A 13214-nucleotide genomic window follows, 5' to 3' on the forward strand; every position below is an offset into this window, starting at 1 on the left:
CCTCCCCTCCTTCCCCCTCCCCCTCTGCCCCCTCCCTTCCCCTCCCCGTCTGCCCCCCCCGCCCCCGTCCCTCCCCCCCTGCCCCCCCTTCCCCTCCCCCCCCCCTCTGCCCCCCCCTTCCCCTCCCCCCCCCTCTGCCCCCCCCTTCCCCTCTCCCCTCCCCCCCCTCTGCCCCCTTCCCTCCCCGCCCCCTTCCCCTTCCTGTGATTGGTCCGCTCCCGGGGCAGCTGAACAGCCAATGATTAATACGCGCGCGGAGCGAGCGCGAGAGACGGTTGTTGTTTGCGGATTTCACCCGGATGGAGGGCGACCGGCGGAGACGGTGAGAACCACCTCGCCCCCACCCCCTCGGACCCCCACATCCCTATCCCCCCCCTCCCCTCTCAATCCCCCCACACCCGGAGAATCCGGAGTGGAGACCCCCCTCTGTGAAAGCGCCGGGGTCTGGATCAGGCCTTTGGCTAATTTTACACTGTCCGGGATTGTTCCTGTGAAACACTCGGCCCGGTCCCTCCTTACACAGTTTGCAGCTTTGTACCTGCCGGGATTATTCACCGAGCGGCAAATGTTTTCTTCCTGTGATGTAGATCAACCGTGGGCCGAAGTTCAGCTCGCTCGGGTCAGCGGCCGGATCCCCGGACGGACGGATCTCCGCTCCTCCCGCCCGTCAGTGAGCGCCTGGCCTTCCTCCGCCCTTCCCGGGAGCTGCTGGAGTATTACCGGCTGAAGATCGCAGAGTTTGATGAGGAACACGAGAGACTCCTGAAAAGGCTGGAGAACTACAGAGCGACCTATGAAGAGCAGGTGGGGTTCTCGACAAGCGCAGCAAAGTGGTGGGAGTCACAGGTCACCTTGGGCAGCGCGTAAACAAAAAACTGCCGGCTCAGTATTTGGAAGGAGCAATTGTCCCATTGCAGGAAGTCTTCAAGATTGGCAGACAAATATTCTGTACATATTCCTAAAACCAGGGTGACTGGCGAGATTGTAAAGCGCCTTCCAGTATAAAGTTGTGATGTGAGCCAGTTCTGATTCCCAGGTACCTTGTTGGTCGGAAAATCCCTGGTGATTATTGTGTATTTCATAAGCCAATGTATCCCTGTGGCTCCCACCATGATGATGGGAACCCTCTTATGTTTAGATTCCAGCCAGTAACACTCACTCGGGTTTACTGAATCAGAAAATGCTATTTCAGAAAACAACACTCGGCTTAGTAACCTGTGTTCTGGAACTGAACTCTCCAATTCCAGAAAGGATAGGAGGGAAGAGTGTTGTTGACACCTTTAGTGGGAACGGAGGGTGTAGTATTAGGGTGTTCAGGGCTGAAAGGGTTAATGTGTGTACTGGAGAAACATGATGTAAGAAACACGTGACCAAGAGTCCAGCGGGAGAATGCTCCTGGCTGAGACTGAGTTATGTATATCTGTATGTAGTTATGTTTATCCAATAAGCCACTTATAGTTCAGACATGTCTCAGCAATTGTTCCTTAGCCAGTCACAATCAACATAGAACCGGGGATTAGTGATGGGGTCACACTCCAGGATAGCCAGAACCTCAGTGGGATATTTTAATTAAATAGATTGTGGCAAACTTCATAAGTACAGCTGAACAGCAATGAGAGGGAAACGTGTGTTTTGTGTGTGTATACACATGGCAAAGTAAGGATGCCAACGTTTTCCAGAGGATACAGAGGTGGTTAACCAGAATGGTATCAGGGATGAAGAACTTCAGTTCTTTGAAGAGTCTAGAGAAGCTGGGATTTTTCTCCTTGGAGCATAAGAACTGGAATCTGACTTTCTGAACACTCATGCCTGTTCTGCCATTCAATGAAATCATGGTTGATCAGTATGTTGTCTCCATCCAGCTGCCTTGCCTCTCTATACCTTTTATGCACTTCACAATCAAGAATCTATTCATCTCTGATGTTGAGTTTTGTGAGAGAGAGTTCGACACTTCTACCCTTTCCATGAAAAAGAGTTTCTTAATAATTCTGAATGAGTTGGCTCTAATTTGAAAATTGTGTTCCCTTGTCCTTGATGTCCTCTGCAGTGGAAAAAAAATCTCTTTCTATCCTATGAATTTCTTTCAAAATCCTAAAACCTTCAATCTGATCATTGCATAATCTTCTATGTTTGAGGAAATACAAGCCAAGTTAGTGGGGAAATCTCGAACTAGGGGACATAGCTACGGAATAAGGGGACCCTCATTTAAAACTGAGATGCAAAGGAATTTCTTATCTTAGAGAGTAGTGAATATCTGGAATTCTCTACCCCAGAAAGTTGTGGAGGCTTGATCGCAAAGTATTTAAAGAGGAGGTAGATAGAGTTTTGAAATATCAGGGAGTTGAGGGCTATGAGGAGCTAGCAAGAAAGTGGAGTTAAGGCCTGGAAAAGATCAGCCATGATCTTATTGAATGGCGGGGCAGGCTTGAGGGGTCCTGCTCCTATTTCTTAGCACAGAGTGCAGAAGAGGCCCATCGAGTCTGCACTGACACATGAGAAACACCTGACCTACCTAGCTAATCCCATTTACCAGCACTTGGCCCATAGCCTTGAATGTTATGACATGCCAAGTGCTCATCCAGATACTTTTTAAAGGATGTGAGGCAACCTGCCTCCACCATCCTCCCAGGCAGTGCATTCCAGACCGTCACCACTCTGGGTAAAAATGTTTTTCCTCCCATCCCCCCTAAACCTCCTGCCCCTCAACTTGAACTTATGTCCCCTTCAACTAAGGGGAACAGCTGCTCCCTATCCACCCTGTCCATGCCCCTCATAATCTTGTACACCTCGATCAGGTCACCCCTCAGTCTTTTCTGCTCCAACGAAAACAACCCAAGTCTATCCAAACTCTCTTCATAACTTAAATGTTTCATCCCAGGCAACATCCTGGTGAATCTCCTGTGCACCCCCTCCAGTGCAATTACATCTTTCCTATAATGTGGCGACCAGAACTGCAGTACTCCAGCTGTAGCCTCACCAAGGTTCTATACAACTCCCTACTTTTATAATCTATGCCTCGATTGATAAAAGCAAGTGTCCCATATGCCTTTTTCACCACCCCACTAACATGCCCCTCCGCCTTCAGAGATCTATGGACACACACGCCAAGGTCCCTTTGCTCCTCAGAACTTCCTAGTGTCATGCCATTCATTGAGTGCTTTCTTGTCAAATTACTCCTTCCAAAGTGTATCACCTCACTTTTCATGGTTAAATTCCATCTGCCACTTATCTGCCCATTTGACCATTCCGTCTATATCTTCCTGAAGCCCAAGATGCTCAACCTCACTGTTAACCATCCGGCCAATCTTTGTGTCATCCGCAAACTTACTAATCCTAGCCCCCACATAATCATCTGTCGTTTATATAAATGATGAATAATAGGGGACCCAGCACAGATCCCTGTGGTACGCCACTGAACACTGGCTTCCAGTCACTAAAGCATCCTTCTATCATCACCCTCTGCCCCCTACAACTAAGCCAATTTTGAATCCACCTTATCAAATTACCCTGTATCCCATGTGCATTTACCTTCTTTATAAGTCTCCCAAGTGGGACCTTGTCAAAGGCTTTGCTGAAATCCATAGAAACTACATCAACTGCACTACCCTCATCTACACACCTGGTCACCTCCTCAAAAAATTCAATCAAATTTGTTAGGCATGATCTCCCTCTGACAAAGCCATGCTGACTATCCCTGATCAAACCTTGCCTCTCCAAGTGGAGATAGATACTCTCCTTCAGAACTTTCTCCAATAGTTTCCCTACCACTGATGTGAGACTTACTGGTCTGTGGTTCCCTGGCTTATCTCTACAACCCTTCTTAAATAGCGGAACCGCATTAGCTGTTCTCCAGTCCTCTGGCACCTCCCCCGTGGCCTGAGATGAATTAAAAATTTGGGTCAGAACCCCTACAATCTCCTCCTTTGCCTCAGCAGAATGGGATGCAAATCATCCAGAGCTGGAGATTTGTCCACTTTTAAGCCTGCCAACATCTCCAATACCTTGTCACTCCTTATATCAATTTGCTTAAGAACCTCACAGTCTCTCTCCCCGAGTTCGATACCTTCATCCTCATTCTCTTGGGTGAAGACGGATGTGAAATATTCATTCAACACTCTACCGATGTCTTCTTGCTCCACCCATAGATTGCCCCTTGGTCCCTTATGGGCCCTACTCTTTCCCTGGTTACCCTCTTCCCATTGATATACTTATAGAATATCTTGGGATTTTCCCTACTTTTACCAGCCAGAGCTTTCTGATATCCCCTCTTGCTCTCCTAATTGCTTTCTTAAGCTCCACCCTGCACTTTCTGTACTCCACTAATGCCTCTGCTGATTTGCTTCCCTTGTACCTGCTAAAAGCCTCTCTTTTCCTTCTCATCGTAACCTGAATATCTCTGGTCATCCGTGGTTCTCTGGGCTTGTTACTCCTTCCTATCACCCTAGAGGGAACATGTTGAGCCTGTACCCATTTCCTTTTTGAACGCCACCCCACTGTTCCTCTGTAGATTTCCCTACAAGTAGCTGTTCCCAGTCTACCTTGGCCAGATTCGAGTTCTGTTGAAGGGTCATGAGGACTCGAAACGTCAACTCTTCTTCTCCGCCGATGCTGCCAGACCTGCTGAGTTTTTCCAGGTAATTCTGTTTTTGTTCTGGCTTATGTTCTTATGTTATCTCTCTTCATTGTTACCAGGGCTTCAAGGATTAGATGTTCTGTTGGATCTACACTTCAGTCCCTCCAAGATCAATATATCTAAAGTGTGATACCCTGATACACAGATAAGAGCGCAAGATAGGTAGGAAAGTAAGTTGTTAAGAGGAGTAGAGAGTCTGCAAAGGGGTATAGACAGGTTAAGTGAGTGGGCAAAAATTTGGCAGGTGGAGTATAATATGGGAATATGTGAACTTGTCCACTTTAGCAGGAAGAATAGAAAAACAGCATATTATTTAAATGGAGAGAGGCTGCGGAACTCTGAGATACAGAGGGATCTGGGTTTTCTGGTACATGAATCACAAAAAGTTAGTATGCAGGTGTAGCAAATGAGCAGGAAAGCAAATGGAATTTTTCTTTTCATATTCGTTCACAGGATTTGGGCGTCACTGGCGAGGCTATCGTTTATTGCCCACCCCTAATTGCCCTTGAGAAGGTGGTGGTGAGCTGCCTTGAACACCTGCAGCCCATGTGGTGTAGGTACACCCACAGTGCTGTTAGGGTGAGTTCTCCAGAATTTTGACCCAGCGACAGAGAAGGAACGGCGATATATTTCCAAGTCAGGGTGCTGAGTGAGAGGGGAACTTCTAGGTGGTGGTGTTCACATGGGTCTGCTGCCCTTGTCCTTCTGGATTGTGTGGCTTGGATTTGGAAGGTGCTGTTGCAGGAGCCTTGGTGAATTCCTGCAGTGCATCTTGTGGTACACACTGCTGCCACTGTTCGTCGGTGGTGGAGGAGTGAATGTTTCTGGATGGGGTGCCAATCAAGTAGGCTGCTTTGTCCTGGATGATGCCGAGCTTCATGAGTGTTGTGGGAGCTGCACTCATCCAGGCAAGTGGAGAGTATTCCATCACACTCCTGACTTGTGCCTTGTAGATGGTGGACAGGCTTTGGAGAGTCAGGAGACAAGTTACTTGTCACAGGATTCCCAGCCTCTGACCTGCTCTTGTAGCCGCAGTATTTATATGGCTAGTCCAGTTCAGTTTCTGGTCAATGGTAACTCCCAGGATGTTGATAGTGGGGGATTTAGTGATGGTAATGCCATTGAATATCATGGGGCACTGGTTGGATTCTTTCTTGTTGGAGATGGTCATTTCCAGGCACTTGTGTGGCATGAATGTTACTTGCCACTTGTCAGTCCAAGCCTGGATATTGTCTAGGTCTTGCTGCATTTAGCCATGGACCTGAGGAGTCATGTATGGTGCTGAACATTGTGCAATCATCAGTGAACATCCCCACTTCTGACCTTATGATGGAAGGAAGGTCATTGATGAAGCAGCTGAAGTTGGTTGGGCCAAGGACACTGCCCTGAACAATGCCTGATGTCCTGGAATTGAGGTGACTGACCTCCAACAACCACAACCATCTTCCTTTGTGCTAGGTATGACTCCAACCAGCAGAGCGTTTTCCCCCTGATTCCCATTGACTCCAGTTTTGTTAGGGCTCCTTGTGCTACACTCAGTCAAATGCTGCCTTGATGTCAAGGGCAGTCACTCTCACCTCACCTCGCTCATTGCCACTTGTTGCAAGGAGAATGGAATATGAAAGTAGAGATGTTTTACTGTAGCTGCCCATGGCCTTGGTGAGACCACATCTGGAATACTGTGTACAGTTTTGGTCCCCTTATTAAAAATATATCATTGCATAAGAAGCAGTAAAAGGAGGTTCATGTGACTCATCTGCAGGATGAAGGGCTTATCTTTATGAGGAAAGGTTGAACAGGTTGTGCCTCTATGCATTTAAGTTTAGAAGAATGAGAGGTTATTTATTGAAACATTTAAGATTCTGAGGGGATTTCATAGGATAGGTACTAGAAGAATGTTTCCATTTGTGGGAGAGACGAGAACCAGGGGACACAGTTTTAAAGTAAAAGATCTACCATTCACAACTGAGATGGGGAGAATTTTTTTCTGAGGGTCATTAGTGTGTGGACTTCTCTTCCCCAGAAAGCAGTGGAGGCTGGGTCACTGAATTTATTCAAGGCTGAGGGAGACAGATTTATGATAGTCAAGGGTTATGGGGGGCAGGCAGCAAAGTGAAGTTGAGACCACAACCAGCTCAGCCATGATAATGGTGGAGCAGGCTCGAAGGGCTGAATGGCCTACTCCTGCCCCAAGTTCTATGTTCCTAACTATACATGGTGCTCCAGTTTGCTGTATAGCTGTAGCAAAATATTCTAGCACTCAAGTTATATAGGCTAACATTCCATTAATTTTTTGTTATTTTCTTTTTAGTTTGTTACATTGTAGTGATCTTTGTGTATGGACCACTATATCTCTTTGGGTCTCCACAGTTCCTAACTTCTTACTGTTTAAATAATACTTGGATCTAAAATGGATAACCTCACACTTACAAGCATTAAAATTCATATGCCACAGTTAATCTATTAATATCCCGTTTTAATTTGATGTTCCCATTTACAATACAATACCAATCCTTGTGACATTGTCATACTTGGATACATGGCACTCCATTGCCTTGTCCATGCATTCAATACAGTGAATAGCTGAGAGATGGCACATCCTTATGGGATACCACAGGTCACTCGCTTCCTTCTCATTTGGGTACATAAGCATTAACTTGACTCTCATGTCTCCCACTGCCTAACCAATCTCCTAAGCAGATCAATAATTTGCTTTCAAATGCATGAGCTTTAATTTTAACTAATGGTCTCTTATCAAATGCCTTCTGAAGTCCTGTAGAAAACTATATCCGCAGACATTTCCCCTGTCTATTAGTGTAATTACATCCTCAAATTCAGTGTAACTTGTTCTACTTGATCCATCCTTTTCGAATCCAAGTTGGCTCTCTTATCAACTTGAAATTCTGCTACTTGCTCAATCACTCTACCCTTAATTATAGAAACACGAAGCATAGGAACATAGAAAATTTACAGCAGTGAAGCAGACCAATTGACACATCATGTCATGCTGGCTAAAAAAAGCTCTCCAGCTGAATCCCATTTTCTGGCTCTTCAGTTGTAGCCCATGGAACTTTGCATATTGAAGTACAGTATTTACAATTATGCTGTTTTATTTTTAACTTTATTTTGAAAGTTATTTAATTTACAAATACAGGAATTTAGGAATTTGCAGTATTACAACTTGGGTTTAATTTTTTTTTCCTGATGAGAAAGTCCTACAGAACCAAACTACAGGAAGCCCTGCTTAACGTTGTTAATCAGTTCCTGGAAATGTGATGTTGATGCAGAACGATGTTATGCGAAACTGTCTGAAGCTTATCACCCCCTCCCAAGATTGCCTGCTCTCCATCTTACCTGAGACCCAGCTCTCAAGCTCAACATGGAAGTTACGTGGGATGTCCAGGCGTGCAGCGACATTAGTGTGAAACAGCAGCAAAGCAATGAGAATGCAAGGTTCCAATTAGCGAGTGACATTAAAGCAAAACGACCTTGTGCAGGGCAATGTTAAGCGAGGGACTCCTGTACACTTTTACATTAGCTTTAGTGGGGAAATCTGATTCACTTGACATTGTGTCACTTAAAATTGCACTTACAACATGAAGTGAAGACTTAGTGAATTCTTGAAATGTGATGAGGATTTCTGCCTCTCCCATCTTTTCAGGCAGAGTTCCAGATCCCCAACACCCACTAGATGAAAATAACTTTATAACTCCTCTCTAAACATCCTCTCAATTACTTTTAAATCTGCGCTTCCTGGTATCAAGCTCTCTGCTAAGGGAAATAAGTTCTTCTTATTTACTCTCTAGGCCCCTCGATTTTATACACCTCAACTAAATACTCCCTCTACCTTTTCTGTTTCAAAGAAAATAACCCAAGCCTATCCACACTTATCTCATTGCTAAAAATTTCCATGCCTGGCAAGATGTTTGTAAATTTCCTTTGTTCCCTCTCTTGTGCGGTCATATCCTGGAATGCAGTGACCAGAACTCTCTGCAGTAGAGAGCTTCAGTTGGAGATTGGTGACTGAGGGAGTTTAAAGGGTTAAATTCTATGTGCAGTCTAGTCTTTCTTTAATTTAGAAATTAACTAAAAGTTGCTGTTAGGGTTGGAAGAAGGTGAGTTTTAGTCCAGCCTTAAAACAGGGCTCATACAGGCTCTGTTTGCAACTGCAACGAGTTAATTAGTTAACTGTCTTAATCAGGTTTTCAGAGGCTAGGTTCAGAGAGTATAAAAGTAGGCTATCTTATAGTGCTGACGTTGTCTGCACTGGAGTGCCGTGTTTGGCTGCAGTAGAGAGCTTCAGTTCGAGATTGGTGACTGAGGGAGTTTTACAGTTTAAAACAGCGAGAGGAGAGCCAGGCATTTTTACAGTTTAAAACAGCAAGAGGAGAGCTGGGAGCACACGGAGAGTGGACCTATGTGAGAAGGGCAGTGGCGGCAGGAGATAAAAGCCAGTGGTAGAGAGCCCCTTCAACCTGTTTCTACCTGTCAGAGCCAGTGTATGACGTCACAGGAAAACAGGTAGGTGATTGGTGGGATGGGCTTCATTTGAATCGTGCTGGGATCAGTGTCCTGGCGACTTGTATGAACAGGGTTGTAGATAGGGCTTTAAGCTAATTAGTGGGGGGGAGGGTTCGATTGAAGGGAAATTTAAAAAATCAAAAATAATCGAGAGAACAGATTCAGGGTAGTGACAAGACGAATGATAATCCAAGTGTGACAGGAAGGGGCAGAAAATATAAGCAGAAGAGTGCAGCAGAAATTAGAACCAGAATGAGTAATAATGGTTAAAGTCAAAGCTTAAGGCTCTTTATCTGAATGCACACATCATTTGTAATAAGATAGATGAGTTGACAGCACAAATAGAAATAAATGGATATGACTTGATAGCTATTGCAGAGACGTGGTTGCAGGGTGACCAAGACTGGGAACTCGACCTTCAAGAGTATTTGACATTTCAGAAAAAAAGGCAAAAAGGATGAGGTGGAGTAGCTTTGTTAATAAAGGAAGGTATCGGTGCGGTGGTGAGTAGTGATATAGGTGCAATAGATTGTGACGTGGAATCAGTTTGGGTGGAAATATGGAATAGCAAGGGGAGGAAGTCACAGGTGGGAGTCGTTTATAGGTCCCCGAAGGGTTGCCTCACTAGGACAAAATGTAAATCGGGAAATAATGGAGGCGTATAAGAAGGGTGCTACAATTGTCATGGGTGATTTTAATCTGCATGTTGACTGAACAAATCAGATTGGCAGGGTTAACATGGAAGACAAATTTGTAGAGTGCATCAGGGATTGTTTCTTAGAGCAATATGTTGGAGAACCTACCCGGGAACAGGCTATTTTAGATCTAGTAATGTGTATTGAGGTAGGATTAATAAGAGATCTCATAGTTAAGGATCCTCTAAATTGTAGTGATCACAACATGGTAGAATTTCAAATTTAGTTTGAGAGCGAGCAACTCTGATCTCAAACCATTGTCCTCAACTTAAATAAGGGCAATTTCACAGTTATGAAGAAGGAATTGTCTAAAGTTGGCTAGGAAGATAGACTAAGGGGAAGGTCAGTGGATGAGCAGTGGCAGCTATTTAAGTAGATCGTTCATAATGCTCAGCAAAAATTTATCCTGGTCAAAAAGGAGGACTCATTGAGAAAGATGAACCACCTGTGGTTAACAAAGGTGGTTAAGGAGAATATCCAATCAAAAACTAAGGCATACAAAGCAGGCGTGGAGGGCCGAAGGGCCTATTCCTGTGCTGTACTTTTCTTTGTTTTTTTTTTAAAAGAAAAGTGCAACACAGAGGGATCTGGGTGTTCTTGTGCATGAAACACAAAGTTATTATGCAGATGCAGCTCGTAATTAAGAAGGCAAATGGAATTTTGGCCTGTATTGCTAGGGGGTTAGAGTTTAAAAATAGTCTTGTTACAACTGTACCGGGTGTTAGTGAGGCTGCACCTGGAGTACTGTGTACAGTTTTGGTCCCCATATTTAGGAAATGATATACTGACCTTGGAGGCAGTTCAAAAGAGATTCACTCGGCTGATTCCTGGGATGAAGGAGTTGACTTATCAAGAACGGCCAAAAAGGTTAGGCCTTTAGTAATTAGAATGTAGTGGGGTGATCTTATTGAAATGTACAAGATTCTGAGGGGGCTTGACAGAGTAGATGTTGAGAAGATGTTTCTACTAGTGGGGACTAGTCTTGAACTAGGGGACATAGTTACAGAATAAGGGGAATAAATAAAACCGAGATGTGAAGGAATTTTTTCTCTTGAGGGTAGTGAATGTCTGGAATTCTCTCTCCCAGAGAGTTGTGGAGGCTAGATCACTGAAGGTACTTAAAGAGGAGGTAGATAAATTTTTAAAATATCAGGGAGTTGAGGGCTATGAGGAGCTGGCACGAAAGGAGCTGAGGCCTGGGGCAGATCAGCCATGATCTTATTGAATGGTGGAGCAGGCTTGAGGGGCCGAATGGCCTAGTCCTATTTTTGATGTTCTTATGTTCAGTACTTTAGCTGTGGCCTAGCTAGTGTTTGATACAGTTTGTGGTTAATCTCCCAGCTCTTTCTTTATTAGCCAAGGCAGAGAACATATCATATGTTCCTTCATTGCCATCTTGTCTACCTGTCCTGATACCTTCAGGGATCTGTGGATAGGCTCCAAGCTCCCTTTGTCCCTCTGCACTTATCCTCTCAATTATTGTTTATTCCTTTGCCTTATTTGTCCTCCCTAAATCCATGACTTCACACTTCTCCAGATAGAATTCCATTTGCTGCTCGGTCTACTTCATCAGTCCATTGATATCTTGCTGCAGTCTACAGCTTTCTTCCTCACTGGCAACCACGCAACCAGTTTTTGTATCATCTACAAATTTCTTTATCATGCCCCCAACATGTCAGTCTAAATCATAGTATGTACCACGCATAGCAAGGGACCTACAAAACTGCAATGGAAATGACCTTTGCTTTTTGCCACCGAACAAATTTTGGATTCAACTTGCCACTTTTCCTTGGATCCCATGAACTTTTACTTTTCTGCCCAGTCCGCCATGTCAAAAGTACTAAAATCCATGTAGGCTACATCAAATGTGCTACCCACTTATTCCTCCTGAAAAATGTGATCAATTTAGTCACCACCATCTTCCCATAAATCCATGCTGCCTTGATTAATCTGTGCCTTCCTAATGGACAATTTATACTGCTCCTAAATTTTTGCAGTAAGTTTTTCATCCTCCAGATTAGGTGACTGGTCTGTAATTACATGGTCTCGTCCTTTTTTTTTAAACAAAGGTATAACATTAGCAGCCCTCAAGTCCTCTGGCACCGGTTTGGAAAATTATACTATTCCCTCCCTTGCTTCTCTGAGCAGCTTGGGATACATTTCATCTGGGTTTGGCAGTTTATCCACTTTTAAAGATGCTGATATTTTCTCTGTGTTTACACCACCTTCCTCTTAACTGCAATATCTGTTTCATCCCCTCTTGTGATGAGAGACACGATATTAATTGGGAACGGAGCAAGTTATGACCTGGATTGCACTCACCTGAAGGAATAATGGAAGCAAATTCAATACGAATTTTCCAAAGGGAATTGGCTATGCATTTGAAAAGGATAAAACTTAAAGGGCTGGGGGAAAGATTAGGGGAGTTGGACTAGTTGGATAACTCTTTCCAAGAGCAAATACTGATGGGCTGAATGGCTTCCTCTGGTGCTGATTCTAGTTAACACTACAGTGGGCGATTTGGTGACACATGATATGGTATCCAAGGGGAGAAATCAAAGAATGTCATGATATTTACAATATGTGAATAGGTAAACATTCCTTTGTTACCACAGTACACAACGTGTGCTCAGCTAACTTGCGGTTGGTGTTGCTGATTTTGATCCTGATCTCAAATCCATGCTTGTGGTATATTTTAAGTTGTACAATGTTGTGGACTATTCTTATTTTTCAGCATAAACTCCAATGGGAGATGAGGCAGAGGGAAGAGGAAATTGAGGAGTTACAGAAAGCGCTCAGCGACATGCAGGTTTATCTCTTTCAGGAACGTGAGCACGCACTGAGACTGTATGCTGAAAATGACCGGCTGAAGATCAGGTAGGAAAAAAGGTTCCAATGAGTTGCTATAATTGGGTGTAAGTAGCTGTAATGGATAAGGTGCAGGATCTTTGAAAAGGAGAATTGCTATGCCCCGAGACAAAGTATTTACCAATTAGAAGGAGATGTGATTGGAAGTACCAAATACCAGATGCAATTTGTGTTTGTTCAGGAGTTGATGCGTTTCTCACTAGTTAAAAGTAGATGCCATTGTCAGTTAGAAGATTTGATGAAAATTATGCTGACACAGACTGTTTACATCCTTGGCTTTCTTCTATCCTCTCCACCACAACAAGCCACTACTTCCACTTTCAATACTGCCCACCTTATCAAATCGGTAGAATTCATGGTCTAGAATCTCATAAGATTTAATTTCCAGTGCTGCTTTGGCCAGTCTTGCATCCTCCTCTAGTGCTACCCATATGTCCTTAAAAATATAACTAAACAGACAGTCTAAAATCTCTCTCTTGATGTGCTGATGTTTTGTC

The 13214-nt window shown here is 44.2% G+C and overlaps 1 protein-coding gene across 1 annotated transcript in view; it reads left to right on the forward strand.

The window, feature by feature from the left end:
- The first annotated feature begins 262 nt into the window (after window positions 1-262).
- The window catches only part of ccdc77 (coiled-coil domain containing 77), an 84191-nt gene continuing 71239 nt past the window's right edge, over window positions 263-13214 (forward strand). Inside the window, exons 1-3 of the mRNA XM_041216108.1 lie at window positions 263-322; window positions 588-804; window positions 12584-12726. Coding sequence (XP_041072042.1) covers window positions 300-322; window positions 588-804; window positions 12584-12726 — 383 coding nt within the window. The 5' untranslated portion in view covers window positions 263-299. The remainder of the gene's footprint in view (window positions 323-587; window positions 805-12583; window positions 12727-13214) is intronic.

Source organism: Carcharodon carcharias, chromosome 21 (assembly GCF_017639515.1).
Source record: "Carcharodon carcharias isolate sCarCar2 chromosome 21, sCarCar2.pri, whole genome shotgun sequence".
NCBI lineage: Eukaryota > Metazoa > Chordata > Chondrichthyes > Lamniformes > Lamnidae > Carcharodon > Carcharodon carcharias.